The sequence below is a fragment of the Hypomesus transpacificus genome, unplaced genomic scaffold (assembly GCF_021917145.1).
Source record: "Hypomesus transpacificus isolate Combined female unplaced genomic scaffold, fHypTra1 scaffold_130, whole genome shotgun sequence".
Taxonomy (NCBI): domain Eukaryota; kingdom Metazoa; phylum Chordata; class Actinopteri; order Osmeriformes; family Osmeridae; genus Hypomesus; species Hypomesus transpacificus.
The window spans coordinates 93,591-119,018 of NW_025813706.1; the positions used below are offsets into that span (position 1 = coordinate 93,591).

At 44.0% G+C, this 25,428-nt stretch overlaps 1 protein-coding gene across 1 annotated transcript in view; it reads left to right on the forward strand.

Moving 5' to 3' along the window:
* alcama (activated leukocyte cell adhesion molecule a) overlaps positions 1–25,428 on the forward strand; it is a 90,282-nt gene that overhangs the window by 44,736 nt on the left and 20,118 nt on the right. Inside the window, exons 2-3 of the mRNA XM_047050887.1 lie at positions 24,318–24,427; positions 24,833–25,052. Of these exons, the coding sequence (XP_046906843.1) occupies positions 24,318–24,427; positions 24,833–25,052 (330 nt within the window). The remainder of the gene's footprint in view (positions 1–24,317; positions 24,428–24,832; positions 25,053–25,428) is intronic.

The following is a 25,428-nucleotide window of genomic DNA, read 5'->3' on the forward strand; positions in this document are numbered from 1 at the left end:
AAACTGTACCACCTTGAAACACTCGGAACATTTGGAACATTTGGCCTCCAGACATGTTGTCCATAACTACGTCCCTCCACAGTGATTTGTTGTTTGTCCCTCAACCCTCCCCCTAACTTTAGCAATAGGCCAAGACCTGGACATCCATGTCCCAACTGAAGCTCCAAACATTCCAAACCAACTTCTGGCATTCCAACTACAGTTCCCCATACATTCCACAGTACATCCGACCCATGTGGAGAGGACTGTGTAGATGCCATTTTCCGGGGTTAAAGTGAAAAAATGTTTTTCTCTTTTTTGTCTTCTGTTAGTTTTCTACACAGGGTGACCAGTGGCTAAGAAATTGTGAATGACAATTCATGTTCCGCAGTAAATGTGCAAACTTAGTTTTAAGTCGCAGACACGGTCAGTCATAGACAACGGTGTGTCACCTGTAACAGTTGCTCCCGGCAACGTTGTAAGTTTGAGTGCACGCAGCGGCTCTCTGACATGACGAGCAAGCACTTTCTTACTGCTGCTGGCATATAGTAGCTTCCTCGAGCAAAACGTGCAGAAACAAGCACCAGGCTCTCTCAGTTTCTTGCACCAACTGCCAAATGGCTCACCGTCTCTACCTTCTTCTATCCACGCCCAGCGCCATAATTTTTTTGTCATTTATCTATGGGTAGGACATCATCCCCCAGGCTTTATGAATTTGCGCTCCATGCTTTCACCGATAACGCTAACATGACGTGTGGATCTCATTCGCACTCACTGCGTTTACATGATGGTATCAATTTGAATCTAGCTTTATTCGGATTACTAATTTGTTGCAATCAGTTTCCACAAAAAGTATATTGAATGTATTGATTTTACATTGTGTGTTGGTGTTTATCCACTTATTATTTGCCAGGTAAGGGACTGAGTTTTGCTGATTTAGCAACAGAAATACTCAAATTTGTACCTGGATTAAGTACACCATCTCCAGTAAACGGTGGGGAGGATAATTTCTTCTAACGTTACTCACCCCAGCTGTCTGACTGCCTCTCTCCTCTTTTTCTCCTAGAAACCACAGTCATACGTAAAGGCCATCTTGCCATCTGTGTGTCTTGTCATTGTTCTCTGTGTGTGTGTGTGTGTGTGTGTGTGTGTACAGTGGAAGGAGGGGTGGAAGGGTGGAGAAATCCATAACAAGTCCACAGGAAGGGGATTATGAAAGCTGTGGATCAATTGCGCAGTCGAGTGTGGATCACTACAAGCAAGGCCTTTGATTAAGGGTACATCAAAGCAGTTAGCTTGATTTTAAGAGACATGAGAGAGCTAATGACAGGGCTGTGAATACACACGCTGAGCTGCTGAAAGCACTACAGACTCACAGAAGAAACTACCCCTTTTTTAAGCTTAGTCAACTTTTGGGAACAGAATTCTTTATTCAGCCTACTGAGACAGAAGTTAGACTAACTCAGCCTGCTGAGTCAGAAGTTTGACTAACTTAGCCTGCTGAGACAGAAGTTTGACTAAATCAGCCTACTGAGACAGAAGTTTGACTAACTCAGCCTGCTGAGACAGAAGCTTGACTAACTCAGCCTGCTGAGACAGAAGCTTGACTAACTCAGCCTATTGAGACAGAAGTTTGACTAACTCAGCCTGCTGAGTAAAGTCAACTATTTGTTTTCTTTCAGCTGATGTTTTGTCAATATTGTCGTCTATCCAGTGATTTTTTAAAACTGCTTTCAGTTCAAACACATTAAAGGGGCAATTGACTGCAAAACCGATTTTACCTTGTCATTGTTGAAAAACGACAGTTCGGAGGGTAAACTGAACATACCGTGAATATCAAAGTCTATTGACACCTCTTTCCTATTCAAATCTCAAAAAGAAAAAATTTGGCTGTAAAACGCTAGCTTTTCAACAAAGCCACCGGTCCTACGTAGGACCGGTGATCGCCCTCTTATTGGCTCTGGTCTGTATCTTTGTCACGCCCCAGAATTTACATCCAGACCAGCCAGAGGTAGCGTCTATCTCCGAAACTAGTTTAGCTGCGCGCTGCTCTGTGTAGGCTACTTATAAGGAATTACAAAGAACGTTTTGAATTATAACAATGATATTGATTATGGACCACGGTCGTAAATGCTTTGTTCCAGGCTGTACAGGGAAGGCTAACACTTACAGTCTTCCCAAGGAGCCAAACATTCAACAGGCATGGCTGCTGTTGTCTATGAGAAGATCCAGGCGAAGTTCGACACTCAATCATTCATTTGCTCTGAACATTTCACCCAAGACAGTTTTGACAACCTTGGACAATTTCAAGCAGGATATGCTAGGAAGCTGAACCTGGAAAGAGGTGCTGTTCCAACCGTATGCTCATTGCAACCGCAAGCTATAAGGACAGTAAGATGTTGTGCTAACAGTTATTAGCAATGCTAACGTTTCCTGTATATAGCATACCAGGTAGAATGCTAAATACGTTTCTACACACATCAAATGACTCTAGCTAGACTAGCTGTAGTCGGCATTAGAAGGGAAGCTTCCGAAAAATAGCCAGAAAACGAACTGCAGTCTGGCTTATTGCTAACGCCTGTCTAGATAATCTATTTGAAAGAACTGGAGAAAGGCAGGTTTTAGATACAGGATACATTAGCATTGCTAGTAACTGTTACTAGTAACACCTAGACTGTAGGCAGGTAAACAAGTTTAGCTTGCTAGTTAACGCAAGAGCATAGAATGTGTGATAATTTAGCCTAGTTTATTGGCAATGGGGCTAACGTTGATTCGTGTTCCTGACTGTGTTTCATTCAAATAAATAACCTGTGTAATGAAAATCTACAATTCACGATGCATGTTTGTCCAGATCTTTGTCATGTTATTTTACATCAAGATATCTAGAGCTAGCTAACTGAGGCCGAGTAGAATCACGATTGCAACAACGTTTGGTTGCTAAGCTGTAGCCTAATGTTCTACCCACCTAAGTCAATCCAGTTTGCTTCAACAACAGAAGTGGAAACAAGTAATGTTATCATTTCAAATGTTATATAGTCAATCTGGTTGAAAACAGTGTTGTGTAGACACAATAGATTTATTTGCGTGTTTTTATTTCAAGTCTCCAACTTCAGTGTTTCAGCGAGTGCTGCTGTTGGCCGTGTTGCGTTTTTGCTCCCAGCTTCACTCGTTGATAACCAACCAATCAGCGCGCAGCTTATCTAAATATTAATGAGCATACCATAAAAGGAGAAAAGCTAGTGTTTTTTCCCGGGAACATTTCAGACGATCTGTAAGAGGGCATGGAACAGCACCCGGGCCATTTTCAACCCAACCAATGTTACATACCCTATTCGGAGACCTTAAGGAACAGTGTGAAATACCCAAAAAACCCAGTCAATTGCCCCTTTAAGATCTGTGAGAGTTCCAATAAAATTGTAACTTTACATGTCCGTGACCATTTTTATTTTTTATCAGGCATAAAAAAAAATATTTTTCCGTAATACGGCAACAACAGGTACAATCCAAGACATAGACACAGTGTGTAACTACAATGGCCCTCTTTCCAATTTCTCCTGTCCAAATCACGCCCATCTTTTCCATTTTGTACGTCTGCGAGGGGTGTGAGTGGAATCAGGGTGGGAAGGTCACACGTGAGGTGACAGGTGGAAAAATGTTTTCCGTATCTTTCTGTCCTCTATTGGATATTTAATTTTAACAGGTACCGGTGTACACTCCACACAATAGCATTGTTACACGTATATCAGTGAATCACCATTTTGTAATCTTTTATGAACGTATTTAAAGTGCTTTCCATGTATTGGAGCCTGGGATTCATTGTGTGTTATAGCTGGAGGGTGTTGGAGCACAACAAGGCTTTATTCTGTTAGTGTTTGTCGCTTGCAGTGGTACAAATGAAAACTGCATGTGGGGTACAGGGGTTGAATGCTTTGACACTGAGATAAAGGTTGCAAAGTGTGTCCATGTGTCCATGCATGTGTGGGGGTAGGGACAGGGGCATGTCTATTGTGTGACACTATGTGCAATGGACTACAGTGGTCTTACCCTATCAAGATCATTCAAGAGTAGGGAATGCAGGGAATGTGTGTTGGTATTTGAAGATCGTACCTACTTTTCAGAGCGCTTTCATCTAGAACAGCACCTAACACACTTGAAGACATGCCGGGAGATCTTAACAGATCCCTTGCCTCGAGTTGGTTTGAAAGAAAAAGTATTAAGGGGATGTGGATAGAGAAAAAATATGTTGAGCCTGGAGGACCTTGAAAACCATGAAAAGATACAAATAAGAAATGGTTGTCTACTGCGGGATCTTCTTTTTTTTGTGGGTGAAGTGTGTTATGTTCTGAGTCAACTGTATATATCAGAGGGGATGCGTGTTGGTGTTTTCTGTACAGCTCACTGAAATAAGGGATGCAGGAACAGTATATTATTGTTTCAGCTTTAAAACCTGAAACCGAGTCATATCAAATACAGAAAGGAACTTTTGTTCAATTTCTGAAACGACTAATAAGCGCAGCTAGTTCAGGCAGGGCAGTCGGGCAGCACGCGTCAGTCATTGGGGACATAAGGCGTCTTACTCCGCCTTCCTTTCCTCCGCCCACTACCACACCTATGTTAGCAGCGCATATCCATTGGGCCACGTCCGATAAGTCGTCTTTAAAAGACGCACAGATCCACAAACACGCACACTCAGCCCATTTGTTGCATGAGCAGTGCTGCTGCCACCCTCCACCATCCCCTTCTCCCCCATGCTGTCTGTTCTATCCACCGGGGGATTTTTCTCGCTATTGCTCCCTGCCTCATATGTCATGTATGTATCTGTTGTATCGAGGAGGTAGGGAGTGCTTCCCTTAGATAATCCACTCCGCCAAAGTTAAATCTACATGTCCATGTCATGTAACAATAAATTCTCAATCTAATACGTGATTGTCTTGACTGAAATATGATTATCAAATCTGTCTGAGCTGGCACAATGACTGTTCCGTAGGGGAACATTCATCACCCATGGTTTGTTAATTGACCACCAAGGACGTTTATGTTCAACCTGTAGCAAGGGGCACCAGAGGTCTCTCGAGAAACCGTTGAGGACTCCCTGAGCATCCTATAGCCAACGTCCATCAGCTATCTCCTTGTTCTTTAGTCTAATGCTTATTGTACCCAGGTCATTAATATGACACATATGACTTCTTCATCCCTCTAAGGTGAACACTTTAGTGGAGTATTCATGTCCAATACGGACCGAGGTTAAAAATCTACTTCAAAAGATGCTTAGACCAGCTCTAACTTGAATCCCTCAGTCAGACATGAACAGGTGTCTGTCTAGCTAGACTCATCAGGTTAATAATAGAGTGAACAGCTGGTTTGGGATGAGCAGCGTATGTTATGTATCTATAAAAGCTTGTGTAAAGGGCTTCACTGGCAGGGCTTTGGTACTGTTCATTTTTAATGGCTCTTGGGCTTATAGTGTTGTCAGTTTACCCACCCATGCTTTAGCACACTTTTAAGCTAGCAGACTCCATTACAAGTGTACACCCACTGTATGGTACAACACACCCCACACCAGGCAATGACGTGGTTTCCAATGGATTTTTTATGGGTTTTCCAACATCCTCATCTCCTTTTACCTATCCCCCTCTTGTTTCCCCTCCTCTCTGCAATCCTCATTATGCTCCTCTCTTCTCCTCCTTCCAATCCTCCTTGGTTGGTTTTCTGGGAGCAAAACCATTCAATCTGACAGGTGTAAGATGAAACAAAAGCTCAATTGGTTTGGGGTAAAACACATGAAATAAGTGATATGCGCAGAATGAGTCAGCTGCACCTAACTGACATGTGTTGTCATTGTAACAGAAATAGCACAGAATGCGTCCTCAAGTCCAGCACATTCATAATGTACATGGCCATGATGGCAGAGAGCACTTTTTCTGGCAGGGCTGATGGATAAGTGGGAACGGTTCTCTTACATTACCCTCTCTCTATACCAGCATATTATTTTTGTAAATTTTTATTTATTTTTTCCACTGGGGATTTTGCTTTAGTCTGCAGAACTTCTACGTCAAGAGAGAGAAAGAGGACCTGAAAGGGTGGTTATGGACATTTTCAAACGTCATTCGATGCCAGTTCTGAAAAGTTTCTCTGTTACGCTATTGGTGAAGGAAAGGTGCACATCACAGATTGTTATGCTTCCAATGACATGGCATTTTATTACTTCCTGGTTCCAGTGGCACACAATGACCCTGTAAACTATTCTTACCACACCTACATTCCTGTCTGCACCAATCGGCATCCTGTTTTTTTGACATATTATTTTTCATACCGTTTTCATAAAACACATTCTTGGCTCTTCATTTGAATCATAGAATATAATCATTTTAGCTGAGTAACACTGTCTGCATGTTTGTTGCAAGTCTACTGTGAAGAATGTACTACCTGGACTTAGCTCAACAGTGTTTCCTTTAGGATTTCTTTTAGCAGTGGGGGCAGGTCTGTCCGAACAACACCCCCCCCCCCCCAGCCGAACAAAGTTGACTATATTTCAGAGCAGGTTAATGTAATAGTCTAATGTCTTATAGGTAATGTAATATTGCACATATTTTCGTCCTATTTACCTTTAAGCAATAAGGTTAGACTACTTAGACACCCCTTCCTACGGTGGCCCTGAAGTGCAAATGACACCCCCTAATATGAGTACTTCCCCCAAATGAAAATACCCCCACCCCAATACGAGTCAACTCCCCCCAAATCGGATGACTTGTTCACCTCCCCCCAATACAAAAATGCGCTCCCCCCCAACACGAGTCAACTCCCCCCAAATCGGATGACTTGTTCACCTCCCCCCAATACAAAAACGCGCTCCCCCAAATGGAAAACTACATTACATTAACTCAAAAACACATTACATTAACTCTGAACGGAAAGGGTAGGTACTACAATTTAGCGCTGATTGGATGCAGTAGGCTAACTGACAAGAAATAAGAAATTGATTGACAGAAGTACAAAATGCAATAGCCTGATAGAGTTACGTGCACCAGGACATTTATTTGGGTATGGAAGCATGTCGGGGCTACGTATGCAAAAGCATAAATTGCAGTGTTAAAAGTAAACATCGATAGCCAAACAACTAGTCCACGTAACTCTGTCATTATCATGAAATTAATCGTTTTGATTGGAAGGAAAGAGGAAACATTAATGTTCACAATTCAGAGTCATTACACTACTCTTTATTTTAAACAGGGTCATTCCTATGAAATAATCCTAGATCTGCTGTTAACGTTTCACAATATAAGTAGCCTATGCGCATGCTAAAAACGCAGTTGAAGGAAGCAGGACTTTTCAGAAGAGACTAATAGTCCACTACAGAAGACTGAAATGCCACAATGACAGAGTAACGTGGACCAGGATAGTTGTTTGGCTATCGATTTATACATTTAACACAAAATACTTTTGCCTAAGTAGCCTACTATTTGCTACATTCTTCGATAGCCAAACAAATGTTCTGGTGCACTTAACTCTGCCAGGCTATTGCATTTTGTACTTCTGTCGATCAATTTCTTATTTCTTGTTAGTTAACCTACTGCATCCAATCAGCGCTAAAGTGTAGTACCTACCCTTTCCGTTCAGAGTTAATGTAATGTTGTTTTCCATTTGGGGGAGCGCGTTTTTGTATTGGGGGGAGGTGAACAAGTCATCCGATTTGGGGGGAGTTGACTCGTATTGGGGGGGGGAGCGCGTTTTTGTATTGGGGGGAGGTGAACAAGTCATCCGATTTGGGGGGAGTTGACTCGTATTGGGGGGGGAGTATTTTCATTTGGGGGATGTACTCATATTAGGGGGTGTGGTTTGCACTTCAGGGCCACCGTACCTTCCACTCATAAAGTATGTTCTAAATGGCATAAATGCTGCCAGTTAATAATTTATGTAACACCTTATTATAAATGGTCAGTAGCCTCGCCTATCGATTAGAGTGGTAGACCACTCTAAAGCACGTGTACACTGTCTGCTTAATTCGATCTTAACATATAGGCTAAGCATTCTGTATCAAATAATAACAATAAACCCACTATTAGTTACATTATCTTAATGCAGTGTAACTACTTGAGCATAATAATGCACCTAAAATACAAACGTGAGCAAGGGTGTTCAGCAATCTCTATCGAATCGGGCCGCCACGCCAAAATCAACATAGAGGAAACACTGCTCAAAGTCCAAGATAAATGTAGAATCTATTGGCTTGATTCTTTCAAAAAAAGATGGCAAATACTGATCAAGGAACATTGATCCATGGAAATAGAAGCTATTATGACAGCAAAGGGGAATAATAAAGGCTCTTATACATTTGTAATGTTTGTAAATAAAGGGACATTGCTATCACAGAGGATTTTGCTGCGTGGTACAGAAAAAATTAGGAAATGTGGCAGTGGCAATTTTATACAGTGTAAATCGAAGTTGAGCTGCTGCTGCCGCTATGAATGTTTTAGAATGTATTTTTCACTGTTGTTGGAACCACTTTTATAATTGGATTTCTATTTTGTTGCTGCAGTGAGGACATGAAAACGATTTTGTGTTCCACACCTGAAATAAGACATTCAGGTAGAGTGCCAGAACATTTTGAAAAAGCAGGGGTCTTTGTTTTGTGTGTGAGTGTGTAGTTTTTAGTTGTGTATATGTGTGTTTACAGACCTGCAAGCTTGTCGCTTTTCGGCGACAATCGCCGTTCTCTTGGTCAATTGGATCATTTACGAGCCTGGCTGCCAGCCCACAAAAACATTTGGTCAGGAAGTTGGGTCTGGAGGGGCTCAATTGCGGAAAAAGTATATCCGAACAGGAGTTGTTTGGACCAATTAAATTGTCAGGGTGGGCTTTATACGATGATGGCCAGATGATCAACAGTAACGTAATCAACAACGTCACCAAAGAGCCCTTGGGTTGAATTTGTTTCAACCCAAGCTAGGCTGGATAGGACTAGCACTATATGGGATAGACTATTGCACAGTACTTGTAGCTTAAGTACTATCTATCGTGCTATGGTTTACTGGCAGCATCATACATTTAAGCAATTCAAGACTTGCATGTGCAGTAAGTAATGTCACATTAAATAATGTATTTAAACTCAAGCTTGTGTGGTGCGTCGCTGTCTTCAATGCCACAGTTTAAACTAGGTTATGTCAAAAGAAAAGTTTTTTCATTTCCGGCACATTCAGTGAAGTTTAGCTAGCAACATCAGCTAGGCTAGCTGCCTTGTAGCTTCTTCATACCGCTTCTCCATGCAGGGCTCTAGACTGAGACCAAATGGTCGGCTTTTTTACTGACAATGATCGCTTTCAGCAAATGTATTTACAAATCCCAATTTCCTAAGTGAATTCTCTTGGAGGCACAAAATAGAACGGCTCTATGGAAGATACTTCTGTTTGGCAAACAGACATGGAGATAAATGGTCCCCTTGAGGGTTTTCTGGCAGGGTCTGAGTGGACGACTCTTGTTTGTAATGCTGCCCCACACTCTACTGCAGGGGCCTGGCTTTGTTATCAATGGAGACACAAGCTCTCAGTGCATACCGCAACATTTGCACTGAGCCAAGGCAGCCACCATTGATCTGCGAATTACCCTAAAACTCAGTGGCTAATCACATGGTGAGGGAGGCAGAAAATTGTGGGTGCATACCTACTGTATACAGGGCTCCAGACTAACTTTTTCCCTTGGTTGCACTGGTGCGCCTAACTTTTTTATTTAGGTGCACCAGCACAAGATTTAGGTGCACCAAAAATGTTCCTAGCGTCGCCACAATTTCAAGGTCACCTTTTTATCACGCTCCATATACATTCATATATATGTATTATGTAAATGATCTTAAACAAGAATAAGGTGTAGGTAAATATTGGTTTTTATTTGAAGCACAATAAAAAAATATATATTTTAAGTGCTTCACTGAGCTGCCAAACTAAAACATTCCAAGCAAAATAAAACATTTCAAATAGAAAGTGCTACTGACCTAACATTTCATGGCTCAAAGTCTTATAGCGGGTCCCCCCCTTGCTATAGCATACCCTTCAGATGGCCAACACCTGTAATTTGGCTTTATTGCCCTTTGGCCTTGGCTAAACCAGCTTGCCACACTCTTCCCTACCATCAAAATCCTAGCTCCATGGGTTAGCTCCATGGCCCAACTCCGTAACTCAGGGGTGGACAATTAATTTTGACAAGGTGCCACATGAGAAACTTGAAATGTGTTGGAGGGCCGCATCAACAATAACTTGAATTTATTTCTGCTCAATATTCATTTTCCCCCATTGTAAAAAGCAGTAAAGTATATATTTTGAATAGCTGCTACTGGTTATCATAAGAATAAGTATATCCTGTAAATAGTTATATCAATATTTTACATGGTCAACTATGAAAAGACTGTCGAAGTAACAGTAAAAACTAAAATAATCCTTACATCAGTGTTTCATTTTATTTGTAAATAGTTAATCTTCACAAACACTGAAAAGTTGTTTTGCAGTATGTTAAAGATATGCAATTGATCAACTTTATACAAAAAGCAATACTTTTTTTCAGTTCATTTTGTTCTGTGAGAGGAACCAGTGGGTTTGAACAAGTGCATCGAAATCTGGCTGAATGTCTGAGGTGGATATGCGAAGGACAGCTTACAAGTGATGATCCGGGTCTGCAATTTAACTAGCAAACCATCAGCCCGCCCCCACTGAATCAGTCAAGTTCTTATTATGTTAGTTAGTTATTTTCTTTAGTCCCTTAGTGCCGATTCAAATTATAATCCTTCAACACAGCGACCTTAGCGAAGTAAGGACACAGCTTTGACTTTGACGTCAGTAAACATATACTTAGAAGTCCATGTCTTGTTAAAAACTCTACATTCTGTAGAGTTTCAACCTTTCGTTTTTCATTTTCGAGGGCTAACCAACAGCTAACTCTCCTGTCAGTGAAGTTGCGCAAGCGCACATATGTAAATAGCCTGATCACTAGTCTTTCAGGACTACATATTTACTAGCTCTCAACACGGGCCGTACATTGTTCAGGTCTGCCATAACTGATTCTCTGGTGTTCAGGTCGTAATTTCAATCACACAGCACGGAGCAGTGTAGGCCTACAGGAATTTCTGGACCACAGCCAATCAAATGCAAAGACCCGCCCCATCTCTGTCTCTGATTAGTTTAGACCACGATATGATCCAACCATGAGTGTGAGTTCCGTCAAAGAAGAAACAAACGCTTCGTTCCTGGAAAGGCAGCGGATGCGAGGAGGTTAGGTGCACCGGTGCGACCTAGGAACATTTTTAGTCGCACCCGTTCAAATTTTGGTCGCATATGCAACCAAATTGGTCGCACTCTAGAGCCCTGTGTATACTTACACCTTCAGGCAAACACACACAATGTACATGTAGAATTCAGTACACCAACCAGGGCTCGACAATAACGATGGCCCAATGGCCCGGGGCCAGTAAAAAGTAACGTCGGGACAGTTAAACTAGCAACTCACTGGCCCGATCGGGCCACTGCAAATTATTGATTGAAAAAAAAATTTGCATTGTAAAAGTTAACATCCTTAATATGTGTTGCTATCTGCTAAATGCATAAATAACTTTGCAGCTCGTGGGGCGCACAGTTGGCAAATCAAGAGTTGAGTAGTGAGTGACGAGTGGTTGTCAAATTGTATAATTCTCTAATCTCGAAAAAAAATAACTGGCGCGAGACTGGCGCAAGACAATAAAGTGAAGATGGCAGCAAAGTAGAGCTACAGGCTCAAACGGAAGCAACTTTTTTTATGGAACGAAGATGCACTGTGTCGTCTGTTGTATGTTCCCGTCTAAAGCTGACAAAAGTAGGTCTTTTTACACACCAACAATTTTCGAAAACAATCCCTGACCAGCCATGCTAGCAGACAGCACATGGTTTGCGTGACAGCTAAGCGGATGGTTGACAATCCATCTTCCAGGCCGTTGACCATGCTGGTCAGGAATTTAAATGTAGATGCCCATCGTGTTATTGCACAACTTATAACAACAACATATCACGTAATTAAGACGGGCCAGCCGTTCGCCTCGTTCCCCCAGGCTACTGAACTGCAGCAGAAGAATGGTGTCGACTTGGGTAGTTGTATCATACTGATGAAATGCTATGGAAGCTTTTATATATTAGCATTGAGGGACAAGAGGTTTCAGTTTCTGCCAGACTAAGTTGTGCAGAGATGGCTGTCAGCAGGGAAGAGAGCACGTCATGTTTGAGGTTAAAAGTCAATTGTTTTGCAGACTATTACCTTTTTATTTTTTATCATTGGAAAGATGATTTCATTTTTTTTCTTTTTATATCCAGGATGAATGAATGAAATCTTTATTGCCCCGAGGGGAATTTGTTCTGCACAAAGAGCTTGAAACAGATACATTCAATACTGCAGACAGGACATTACAGTGGACGTAACACAATTGTGTTTGCAGAATAACACAACTTAGAAGTGTTTGGTTTTGTTGTAACAATGATAAATTACACATTTTGGAGGGGGGGCCAGTAAAAATTGTCTTGGGGCCTGTACGTTTCAAACCCACTGGCCCGGTGGGGGGCCAGTGCCAAAAAATGTTAATGTTGAGCCCTGCCAACTTTGGTACAGACACAAATAAACACTCACACAGATTAGAAACAGAATACACATATTCTTGATGTTCTTGACGGCTGTTATGCCTTCTGTGTTTCCAAATCCACTTTCAGACTTGCCACCCTCCTTTGTGTACAAAACACAACTGAACCACCATGACCCTTCAACCCACTTGACAATCAGGTGCCTTTCTACCTGCTCATGGCCATGGTTTTCTTAAAGGCCTTATATTTCTTATCTAATACAATAGGATGGCACCTACTCTCTCACATCTGTATCTATCTCTGTCTATCTAGCTCTGGCAATCTATCTGTATCTCTGGCTCTGTCAATGAATGTATTCTATAGGGTCCGTAAATAGGCCTGTATTCTATAGGGTCCGTAAATACGCCTATGTCTCCACTGTATAACCTACGAAGATTAGTGATTTCTGATGTCTTTTTAAGTGTTTAAATAAAACGCTGTCTCAGCTGCTTGTGTGACATCCGAAGTGACACTTCGACAGCTCGGGAGGGGAGGGGAGGGGAGGGGAGGGGAGGGAGGGAGGGAGGGAGGAAGGGGAGGGAGGGAGGGAGGGAGGGAGAGAGGGAGGGAGGGAGGGAGGGAGAGAGGGAGAGAGGGAGAGAGAGGGAGAGAAGAGACAAGTTTATGGCAGTATTCCTCACTAGCGCTGATAAAAATACAAAAAATACTGCAAACCACTCTTCCTATAACATCACTACTTATTACTTGAAAGAGAAATTATTCACTGTGTCGTCTCAGTTACACTATCACGGGTTGGAAGTACAGTAACTTGCTAAGGTAGGCAAATGGCTAGTAGAACATAACATTTCATAATAATTTCAGTAAATTAAACAGCTGCAAGACCCAGTGAAATGTTATATACAGCTAGCAAACTAACGTTAGCTAGCATCACAAACAACATTGGCTAATACAATCCTAGGCTATCCTCAGGATTTGCAGGCTAGCTAAACTTATACTATATCTAAAATAATTTTGAAGACATAACGATGGATTTTGCCACTAAATTAGTGACTTGGCAACCGAAGTGTGTTACACAATGCTGTAAGATTGTGCATTTTTTGGTATCATTGTTCCCCTTATCAAGTGCGGCATTGTGCGGTTTATACTCCGATTTACAAACACAAAGCTCCCATTCTGGTGGTGTGCGGTTTAAAGAAAATGCGGTACTTGTTAAGGATAATATTTCAAGAACAAAGGTTTCATTTTCTTAGTTTGTTGATGTTTTTCTCATCAACCTTTGAGCAGACATCCCAAGTCTCCCGGAAGTCTCCCGCATTTCAATAGCGGCTCCCTGACAAATGCTACACAATCTCCCGGAAATCAGGGAATTTGTATTTAGAGCGAATAACTGAATAAGAACTTCACCCTACTTGCTTCGGGGGGAATGTCCCTGTACTTACTGTAAGTCTTAGCTTAGTGTAATGACTAAATGTAAATGTACAGTAGTGTCTAGTTGCAGCATCCAAGTAAGCCTCACAATGGAATTGCTCAGAAGTATAGGCCTACCAATTGTCTTTACTTTACTAAACAGGTTATTTTGTAATTGCCGCAGTGAATGCTCAAGGTCTCTGGTAAATGAGACAATACATTTACATTTAGTCATTTAGCAGACGCTCTTATCCAGAGCGACTTACAGTAAGTACAGGGACATTCTCCCCGGGGCAAGTAGGGTGAAGTGCCTTGCCCAAGGACACAACGTCATGTGTACTGGCCGGGAATCGAACTGGCAACCTTCAGATCACTAGCCCGATGCTCTACCCGCTCAGCCTCTTGACTCCCTGACAATAGAGTCTACAGAGAAGCAGTCTATTCTAATGGGAATAATATCATTTTTCTTACTTATCTCTTTCACAGTATAGATTTGCTGAGCCATGACCTCTAAATTGTATGCATGTACATAGAAATTTACATCCTCAGGAGAAGCCATTGTCTTCTCAACTCAAAATAAAAATACGTAGATCCGATTCATGGCAAACAGCTGACATGAAACAGTTTGAATTTTCACCTAATATTTATTTCTGAACAAAGACTTAACAGTATTTTTGCCAATGTCGAGACCATTTCCTCACAAGGTCAGCTTTGCTCCGTGACTCGGAACAAACTCCCCAGGAAGCTTCTGGCTTGTCTTGACTTTGTTGTGAGGAGTATTGTCAGCCACTAGTTTGTCATCTTGTTTTGCATTTACATTTATTCATTTAGCAGACGCTTTTATCCAAATTGACTTCCAAGAGAGAGCTTTACAAAAGTGCATAGGTCACTGATCATAACGAGACAGCCCCAAACATTGCGGGTAGCCAAAACATGAAGCATACATTGTGAAAAAACGAATAAGTTCCAAAGGGAAGAACCATAAGAGCATGTAGTTAAACAAGTTACAATTAAACAGCATGAACCTCAAAAAGTGCAAGAGTGTACCTGTAGAAAAGCAAGCAACAGTAAAATATTTCACAGCGAATACAATCATTTTAAATCAGTTACAACTAACCACAAGAGCAACAAGTTTCTCAATAAGAGTCATTGTGATCACTGGGTGAATCTACATGACCGGTAGACTGCAGCAATGTGGGCTGTGAGGGAGAGCTCGTCATCCACGGTAACCCTGAGGTTCCTTTCAGAGGATGAAGGGGTCACTGTCGCAGATCCCAGGGTGATTGAGAGATCGTAGGAGATGGAGGGTTTGGCCGGGATGATGAGAAGTTCTGTTTTAGCGAGGTTTAGCTGGAGGTGGTGCTTGGTCATCCAGGCGGAGATGTCTGTGAGGCAGGCCTCGATCCTAGCTGAGATCCCCGGATCAGTCAGGGGGAACAACAGGTACAGCTATGTGTCGTCAGCGTAGCAGTGGTAGGAGAAGCGAATTAGTCCAAGTGAGGTGGTGTACAGGGAGAAGAGGAGGGGTCCAAGGACGGAGCCCTGTGGGACACCAGTGGAGAGCTGGCGGGGGCCTGACACTTTGCCTCCCCAGGAGACCTGGTAGGATCTTCCCGACAGGTAGATGAGATCCACTGAAGTGCAATGCCAGTGATGCCCATCTCAGAAAGCCTGGCAAGCAGGATCTGATGATTAACCATATCAAATGCTGCAGAAAGGTCTAGCAGAATGATGACGGATGACCTTGAATCCGCTCCGGCAGACTGGAGGGCGGTGGTGACTGAGAGGAGGGCAGTTTCTGTGGAGTGGCCAGTCTTGAAGCGCGATTGGTTGGGGTCAAGCAGGTTGATCTGAGAGAGAAAGTTTGACAGTTGGTTAGATACAGCGCGTTCAATTGTTTTTAAAAAGAAGAGTAGCAGTGATACTGGTCTGTAGTTCTAGAGGACGGCTGGGTTAAGGGAGAGTTTTTTGAGTAGGGTTTTGTTGAGATGTAGAGGCATTCCAAGAAACACAACACTACTGTGTCGAGCAGTTTCTCTCAGTCCAGTGGAATTGAAAAGAAACTTAACAAACTAGGTTCTTGTAGCCCTTGAAGAACTACACAACCCATCTATTTTTTACCACGATGGGCCATCAGACTGCTGCTGCCAGGTCAACTTGTTGGCTGAGCAACATTTTTCAACGCTCAACAAAGTGCAAACAAGTCTGGACTGGGATACAAGCCAACAAAAGACCCCTTCTGATGCCAGTCCCCATTTGCACATCACATGATAAATGCATCAGTGCTGCAGTAATGCTTACATTTCCGTAACACAACTTTCTAAATGAGGCGTGAGCATGCTTAGTGAGAGCCGTCTCAGGTCTGTTGACAGATCCACAGATATCAGATGAATAGCATGTAAAGGATGCTACGGTATCCTTCTGTGGAAATTAATAAGTGGGAACGGAGTCAGTTCTCTGAGGCTTTTCAGGCATAAATGCTGCTCATAAAGATAAATTATTGTATGAAATGGCATGTCCTTTCACAGCAAATGCACTCTGTATAGAAAAAGTGGTTCATTGTCCCTGTGGCTGTACCAAGTTGGGTGTGGTGGATCTTTGAAATGGCAGATGGAAGCTACTGATTGAATCAATGATGGAAATAAGAAATGATCATACCAATAAAGAGACAAGTCAAGTGGGGAGGCAGGTGCTTTGGCCTCTCATGCTTCGAGTGGCATTAGGGACCTTGTGCCTGTCAATACAGATGGTTGCAGATACATATATCGACTTGAACGCAGATGCGCATATGGCCGCCTCTTCATTTGGCTTTCTTACAGAAGACAAAGTATCCTTTAAGTGCCTGGAACTTGATCGGACGTGGGGATTGACCCTAACACCTCGGCTACAAGCGACTCAGGTCACAGGGGCGTCAGACCCTGCAGATGGTACAAGCACATCTTTATTTAAATGCACACACTCCCAGAAGAGTTGGCAAGTCTGCCAAATCCCATGGTTAGGACCGCCCTAACCTGACACCCTAGTGTAGTAAAGCAAATACCTTGTTTAAAAATTCAGGAATGAAAGTAGGGATTATGGAGGGATTGAACAGATCAGACTCAAAGCCCCTTGCTGTTGAAATTCGATTTTACCTGCACATTTTGACACCTTTCGTCACTGCTAAGAATCTTTTTTGTGAGGGGTTGGCTGTTGGCACTGAGTTTAGAATTATTCATCAGTGTCTCGGTTCTCTTTTGAAATCTTAGATATAGCTATGCCACACCACGTTATGCCCTTGAGGAAGGACGAATGCATTTAATTACCGAAAGTCAAATACAGCTTTTCTAAATCTGATTTTGTGAAAAAATGTATGTCTTAAGCCGCAGCAAAAGGGCCTTGTAGCCAATATATAAATATCACTTGGACTTAGGGGGTCCAAAGCCCCAACTACCTCTAAAAACCACTAATGCACAAGCACTTGGTCTTATTGTGACTCATGGATCATGCTGATGCTAATTGCCATCTGCCTGCTAACACTTCCTAGCGTTGGCACAGCGAGTTGTTTTCAATTACATCTTTTTAAAATAAGATTACAGTTTTCTATTTTTAGAGGGGCATCCAATGCTATCCCATCCACCAGGTGAGAATCATTATGTGTGACTGGATGGAAGTGCAAATGGCTATTATCTCCTCTGACTGATGTCAGGTCAGGGCTTAGCCAAGCCAGGCACAGCTGTCTCCCCCCACCCTCCCACAGTACAGCTCTGCGCAAGGTCATTCCCAGTTCTCCTTTGCCCAGCGCACAGCTCTTATTTGACAGACAAGCCCCAAATCCATTGATTGACGGATCTGTGTCCTCATTCCCCTGTGTCCCTAATTTCCAGAGCCTCTCTTGTGTTCTGAAAGTTTACATAAGAAAGTAGTGCTGCTGTCCCAAGAACATTTTGTTCTCTCCTTATCTATATTATAAATATGGATAAAAACTCTGAAACTCCAAAATATACATCACAATAACCTGCACAGAAATGTGTACAGATGCATTAAGCAGCTTTACTAACTTTTAATGCCTTTTGATTGTGTAGGGACAGTGAGAGATCTAATTAAGCTGAATTGACTAAAAGCATTAGGATTGTTGTAGGGCCAACATAGCTACTGTAGCAGACCCCCACATAAAGTAACAGGTATTACTAAACCATTTCAGATGATTAGCTCATAAAACATATTATTCACATTTGACAATTTCTGATTGGAAGGCAGGGTACATAATGGATTTGGAAAATAATGCGATTTTCAGAGGTTTATTTTAGGAATTATAGTGGTTATTCACATCATACATTATGCTGATGTTAGTGACAGGTGCCAAAAGCTTTTATGTCAGTGTGTGTGTGTTTGTGTGTCTCTGTCTGTGCCTACCAATGACTGGTCATTGGTAGGCACAGACAGAGACACACAAACACACACAATACAACACTGTTTGTCATCAAGACAAACTAAGGGGACACTCACCTTTACCGAACCAGTTGAAGGATAGTAGGAGTTGAAGATCTCTTCCTTGGTAGTGTTTGACCACTGGCATGGCAGATATTTCTTGATGACTTTACCCCCACGCCCTCTTGTCTCTCCCTCTCTTTTTTTCTGTCTCTCGCCAATGATATGGTGGAATTGATTTCCCAACTGCCAAGGTATTGTTACGACGTGTGGAGGGGTAGGACCCAAACGCAGGAGAGATGCGAGGCATGGTAGAACGAAGGGGTTTATTTTCCAAAAACGGGACACAGAAGGGTACTCACACGCCGGGGTAGTAGCAGTATGACAAGACAGACTGGACACAAAACAGGAACCTAAATACACAGAACCAAACGACACACAGGTGAAGACAATGACACTAACGAGAACCAGACAGGTGAAGACAATGACAGGGAAACACTAGGACAGGGCAAAACCAAAAACAATAGGGGGGCACGGCTGTGGCCGTGACAGTACCCCCCTCTCAAGGGACGTCACCCGACGTCCCACAAGGCAGGGCACGGGGTCGGAGCAGGTCCGGGGGACGACCCGGAGGCAAGGCAGAGGGTCGGGGCAGGTCCGGGGGGCGGCCCGGAGGCAGGGCAGAGGGTCGGGGCAGGTCCGGGGGGCAACCCGGACGCCGGAGCACGGGCACGCCTGGGAGCGCGGACGAGGAGGCGTCTGGGAGCGCGGACGAGGGGGCGTCTGGGAGCGCGGACGAGGGGGCGCCTGGGAGCGCGGACGAGGGGGCGCCTGGGAGCGCGGGCACCGGGGCGCATGGGAGCGTGGGCACCGGGGCGCATGGGAGCGCGGGCGCATGGGAGCACGGGCACCGTGGCAGGCAGCAGCCAGAATGCCTTGGGCGGAGGAGGAGGTCAGAAGTCCTCGGCGGGGGGGGAGGCGGCCAGGAATCCTCGGGTGGAGGAGGAGGCGGCCAGGCGTCCTCGGGCAGAGGAGGAGGCGGCCAGGAGTCCTCGGATGGCCTGGCACTGGGCGGCACAACCTCGGGGAGAGGCAGGGGCTCAGGGCAGGAACGAGGCTGGGGCACAGGGCAGGAACGAGGCTGGGGCACAGGGCAGGAACAAGGCAGGGGTACAGGGCAGGAACGGGGCTGGGTTCTGGCGGCAGGCGGCCGAAACTCCAGGGCAGGAACAGCCTTGGTGGTCTGGGTGCTGGGCGGCGCAACCTTCTTCGTCCGGGCGCAGGGCGGCACAACCTCAGGATGAGGCAGGGGCACAGGGCAGGACCAAGGCTGGAGCCGGGGTTCGGGCTGGGGCTGAAGCCAAGGCAGGAACCAGGGCCTAGGGTGGGCCCTCCGCTGTAGGCTTCGCGGACCACCCAAGGCAAGCCTGGTCCCAAGGAAAGGGTTCGGGTGACTCTCCGCTGGGTCCTTTTGAGGTCTTGTCATTCTGTCACGACATGTGGAGGGGTAGGACCCAAACGCAGGAGAGATGCGAGGCATGGTACAACGAAGGGGTTTATTTTCCAAAAACGGGACACAGAAGGGTACTCACACGCCTGGGTAGTAGCAGTATGACAAGACGCTGGCTGTGTCTACTACCGCGTACTTGTGCACTTCGAGCACTGACTTTCAGTGCTTAGGGCGCGTCACTCACAAAACCAGAATAGATTCAGTGCACTGAAAGTACCAGGATGGCGCACTGCAAACGGTCCAAAAAAACAGTGTACAACGATGGACACTACTCGCCCTAAACGGGCGCCATCTTGGCTACGTAGCGGAAAAGGAGGAGCCCTTTCGGCAGCTTTTTCCACTTGAGTGGAGAAGCGCGTTCATTTTGGCAGGTTTTGCGGGTGTCGCGAGCAGATTTGCGTCCGTCACTTCCACCAAGTGTTTAATGTAAGTGTTCCATTTGAGACAGCACTTATCAGCGACGGAGTGCACTGAATATGTAAGTGCACTGTTTTGCAGTGCACTGTATTGCAGTGTACTTTGTAAAGTGCGCGGTAGTAGACACAGACAAAGACTGGACACAAAACAGGAACCTAAATACACAGAACCAAACGACACATAGGTGAAGACAATGACACTGACGAGAACCAGACAGGTGAAGACAATGACAGGGAAACACTAGGACAAGGCAAAACCAAAAACAATAGGGGGGCATGGCTGTGGCCGTGACAGGTATTTCAGCTTCCAAGTGGTAGGAGCTTTTCTTGTCTTTAGTGTGTGTGGCTGGGGCAATGGGATGGGATGGGAAGAAATTTAAACAGTTCAGTGATGCTTTTGATTGTCTCACACATCTACAACAGTCCTTAGGTTGAGGCCTCATAGTGTCTCGTAAAGTGTTTTCAGAATGAACATGGCTCAATTGAATTTTGTTCCCAATATCAAAGGCTGTCGCTTTCTTAGAGGTAAATGCAGCTGTCATCAAGCATTAGCTGGAGAGATACTGTTGATGTATCGAAGTTGAAATGAACACCTTTTACTTACAGTAATTACTTTGCTGGTGTACCATATTCAATGAGGGTGCTGCACTGGTTGATTCTGCCATTTTTCATCCTTAACTCACTCATTCTTTGTTGCAAGATGCCAAGCCAGCAGTGGATTGGCTCCAGCAGAGAACAATATTGGCAGTCTTCAACACTTCCAGTGAGGCTTGGCAACTCTCTAAGCTCCAAAGAGAAAGGCACTTGAATTTGTCGGGTTTCCCGAAAATTCTCTCAGTGATTGGTCTCTGTGTGCACCAAACCCAGCACAACCAGACAGCGAGGTGGGTGAGATGAGGACAGCTGGACTAGTAGAATCAAGATCGAGCCTCAAATCTGAATTTCATGAAACCCTTGTGTCTACTGTATGGCACCTGTTCAACAGTGAAGCAGTACTTTGGAGACAGTGACAGGTGACTCATTCTCGGACCCCACCCAGATTGGACAATACCTGGATGATGGCTATCTTCCAGCTCTCCCAAACAAATCATGAAATTCAAGGACAGGATTTTGTGAGATTCCTAGCTGTATCTGTATTTTTACACGTCTGAAAGCTTGGTCATAGTGCCTACAGCACAAGGATCTGATCCCAAGTCTATTAATAAAGGTTTTTGGCAAAACATTGCTTTTTCACTCCTCATTGCTAATGGCAGTGGAAGCTTTCCCCTATTTTCACAGGAAAGCTCATTGGATCATGCTGTTTTTTAAGCTACATATCAATAATGTCAACCAAGAGGAAAAAGCCCCCCACCTTCTACCCCTTGCTGCTCACTTGCACTCTCCCCTTTATCCTTCTCTCCCCTTCTTCTCCTCCTCCTGTCTGCCTTCCACGTGATAACCTGTTGCTATAACCTCCTACACCTGTTTAAGGCAGGGATATATGCAATCAGTTTGTTTAGACACATTGCCTGTATCCAAACCAAATGGTACTCTGTACATTTTCCAAAAATCTTTTTTCTAGTTTTTGTTGAGGAGGGCTCTCGGACTGTCCCAATGCTCTTTGAAATACCCTTGGTTCTGGCTCTGTGCAGTAAAAACTAGACCTCTCCCCCTCTCACTCTCATCTGAAAGGTTGATAACGATGCACTTTCCTTATTTCAAAAGGTTCTTTGTCAACCTTTTCCCTGTTGGGGGAAATGGATATAGTGTACATTTGTTAAAGGTCACATGATATGCTGTTTTTGGATACTTTTATATAGGCCTTAGTGGTCCCCTAATACTGTACCTGTAAGTCTCTTTCCCAAAATTCAGCCTTGGTGCATAATTACAGCCACTACAAGCAGTCCCACAATGAGCTTTCCTCAAGACATGCTATTTCTGTGTCTGTAGCTTTAAATGCCAATGAGGAGGAGAGAGGCGGCACCCTGCGCTAATGTTTACAATGGATGTATTGCGATGGCTCGTAGCCCCGTTGCTGTAAGATGCCTCAAATTTTCCCAATTCTCATCTAATCACCCTGGTCTGCAGGGTGCACACTCAATCATTTAAATGAGGGGAAAGGTGTACAACACTCTGCAACACAATGATATAGCGTTAGTTAACTTACTTGTCCGAGGTTTGTAGCTGGACCAAGGACAGTTAGTACTGATCCAGAATTTTATTTCAGCAAGGCCAAATTTGTATTAGCTCAAGTTGAAGAAACAGTCGTGGCTGAAAAGTTTGGCGCAGACATACAAAACTTTGGGAAGTTGTGTCGGCGCATTTCCAGAGAAAATACAATTAAGACACAGGGGGCCTCATTTACTAACAGGATTGCGCCCATTTCAGGCGTGAAATAGCGGGTCAAGACAAAACACTGTATTTACAAAGGCAGCGCACTTGAGTAAAAACGCAGATTACTGCTGCTGGGAGGATATAAGGGAAAGTGGGTGTGTATATTTTGAGCTCCTGTTTGCTGAACTTTATTTTTATTTTCCTCGAATCACCTATGGTGGCAGTAACATGCAGGCGATTTTTCCCGTCTTTTAACGGCGCGACAATTAATACTAATGGGCGCTGATTGCCCGATGAGGATCTGGTTTGATAAATACCACGCAAAATGCGGAAATACACCGTGCACTATTTGCGGTTGGGCAAAGGCGCAGATTAAGCCGCGGTCACAATGTTAGTAAATGAGGCCCTGGGTCTTCAGAGGCTCGGATGAAGGAACTGTAAAAATACTTTTGTTTTCCTTTGTACATTCAAACTGAGCAAATGTAATGCTTCGTTCGTTTGCAAGCCATGATGTCTCGAGGATAAAAACACTTGCACGGTCATAGCTCAGTTTCTTGTGGACGGGCCAGATTATCTGTGCGGGCAAAGCACAGAGAGGGGAGGTAACCTTCCTCCTTGTGACGTCACAAGGAGGAGATTTTCAAACTGAGCGTTTGAGCTTTCATTTTCTCAAAGGCGGAAAAGAATACCCAGGGCTTGGTTTACACCTATGGAAATTTCGAACCACTGGGGGACCAAAGGCAGGCTAGGGGAACTCATATTTATGTTAAATAAACTCCTAAAGTGAAGTTTTCATGTCATGTGACCTTTAAGATTGGAAAGTGGTCTGTTAATGGAATTTGCTTGTATGTTTCCATGGCTACCTTGTGCTTTTCAATGAAAGCATTTTTTGGTCTGTTCTCAGAGAATTTCCTCAATAATTGTATTTAGAGTTTGCCCTCTGTGCCATGCTGTCTTGCTGCCTCGTGTCTTGTATAAAGGTAATAAAATCACATGCGTCTATTTTTTTAATCACTGCCACTATGCTTCTTATTCCACGGAACATTGAGACTGTAAATAGCTTGGAAAATGAGGTTGGTCATTGTGAGACCAAATATCACTACTTAACTACTGTTGCAAACACACAAATAGCTCCCAGGCTTGGAATGACCATTGTTTGAACCCTTCTTGTTCTGCCTGATCAGGTTGAAAGCTCAAAGGGAGAAACAAGCTCTGGAAATGTTTGGAGCGTGAAGACCCTCCCTTCTTGCTCCCCTGACCTTCTCCCATTCATCTGCTCTGCTCCATTCCCTTTCCCATACACTCCCTTCCCACCCAACAAACTTGCTCAGTGGGGGCTGGCATCCCTATAGCCCACTCTATCCGAGTTTGGTTGACTACCGAGCACTGCGCAGTGGATGGCAGACTGACACACACAGCTGGCTTGTTAGGGGTCCCTGCCCTCCACCACAACAACCCATTCAGGATGGCATGGTTGAAATGGAAAACACGGTCCTGAACTGAAATGATCTAACAGCTTTTAGTATATAGAGTACCAAATTCCGCTTTTGTTGCAGATGCAGCACAAAATAGAGACAGGGCTGCTGTGAAACCTTTATTTGCTTTCCTTGCGAAATCATACAGGGCAGGCTTAGTAAACTTTGAAATACATATGATTGAAGTATACATATTAAAGGAATGTTCTCTTGTTTTGGTTTGCAGTGCAGTGCAGTGCTCAGACTGTCATCGCCAAGTATGGTGCGACAATTGAAGTGCCCTGCAACAATGGAGCTGCCATGCCAACCGACCTTATCTTCCTTAAATGGAAATACGTAAGTATAGTGGGAAATGTCTCTCATTGACTGGCTAATTACGATTAAAATATGATGACCCAGGGTTTTTTTTCAATTAAATTGAAGTTTAAGTGAAGTTAAAGCTGTACTAATCTCTCCTCACAGACAAAATGCTATCTCAAGATTTGCCTCTGGGCTAAGTCAGTGAACAGCTCTTCCTGTTTTTCCTTTGCTGTGCATGCAGTAATAAGAAAGTCATGAATGGCTTAACATGCCCACAATATATGCCCAGAACTTAATTTCACCCCTACTGCACAATACAGTATACATGGAAGCAGCAGGCAACACATTTGATGTGTCTCATAACTACTGGCTCATATCATTGTCTAGATCTCAAACAAACATGATTTAAATGTGCACCTTGTCACTGTTGGAACGGATCAGGAAAAGGACGATGGTACTCCCGGGGACCTCCTGGTCAAGCAGGCCCACAAGGAGGAGGCCACGGTGCAGGCCACAGATGGCTACAAGACACGTGTTAGCATCACGGCTAACTACACTCTGCTCATCAGCCAGGGCTCCCTCTCAGACCAAAGAACCTTCACCTGCATGGTAGTGTCAAGTTCCAACCTTGATGAGTACTCTGTCAACGTCCAGGTCCACAGTAAGTCCCCAGTTCACCTTGTCCTGGCCCCTAGTGCAAGTGGCCAATAAAATGAGAGCTATGCTAACCTAAAACCAGTAAATATCCTGGTCCACAGTTAGGGTTCCCAACTTTCTCAACCCCAAATGAGGGACACTTTCTTCCAGGTGCGCACACGCACATGCGCGCGCACCAACAGCTGACCAACAATAACAGAAATCGCAAGCGTTCATTAGCCATAAACCTACTAATTTCAGTGTAATTTTGGCAAACCACTAATAGCTACTCGCTTGGATGTATTGTTCATAGTAATAGTCAAGACAATTATTACAAGTTTCTCCTTTTGACACACAATAACGCTCACCTCACCAGTGGCCAGTTCACACACACTGTCACC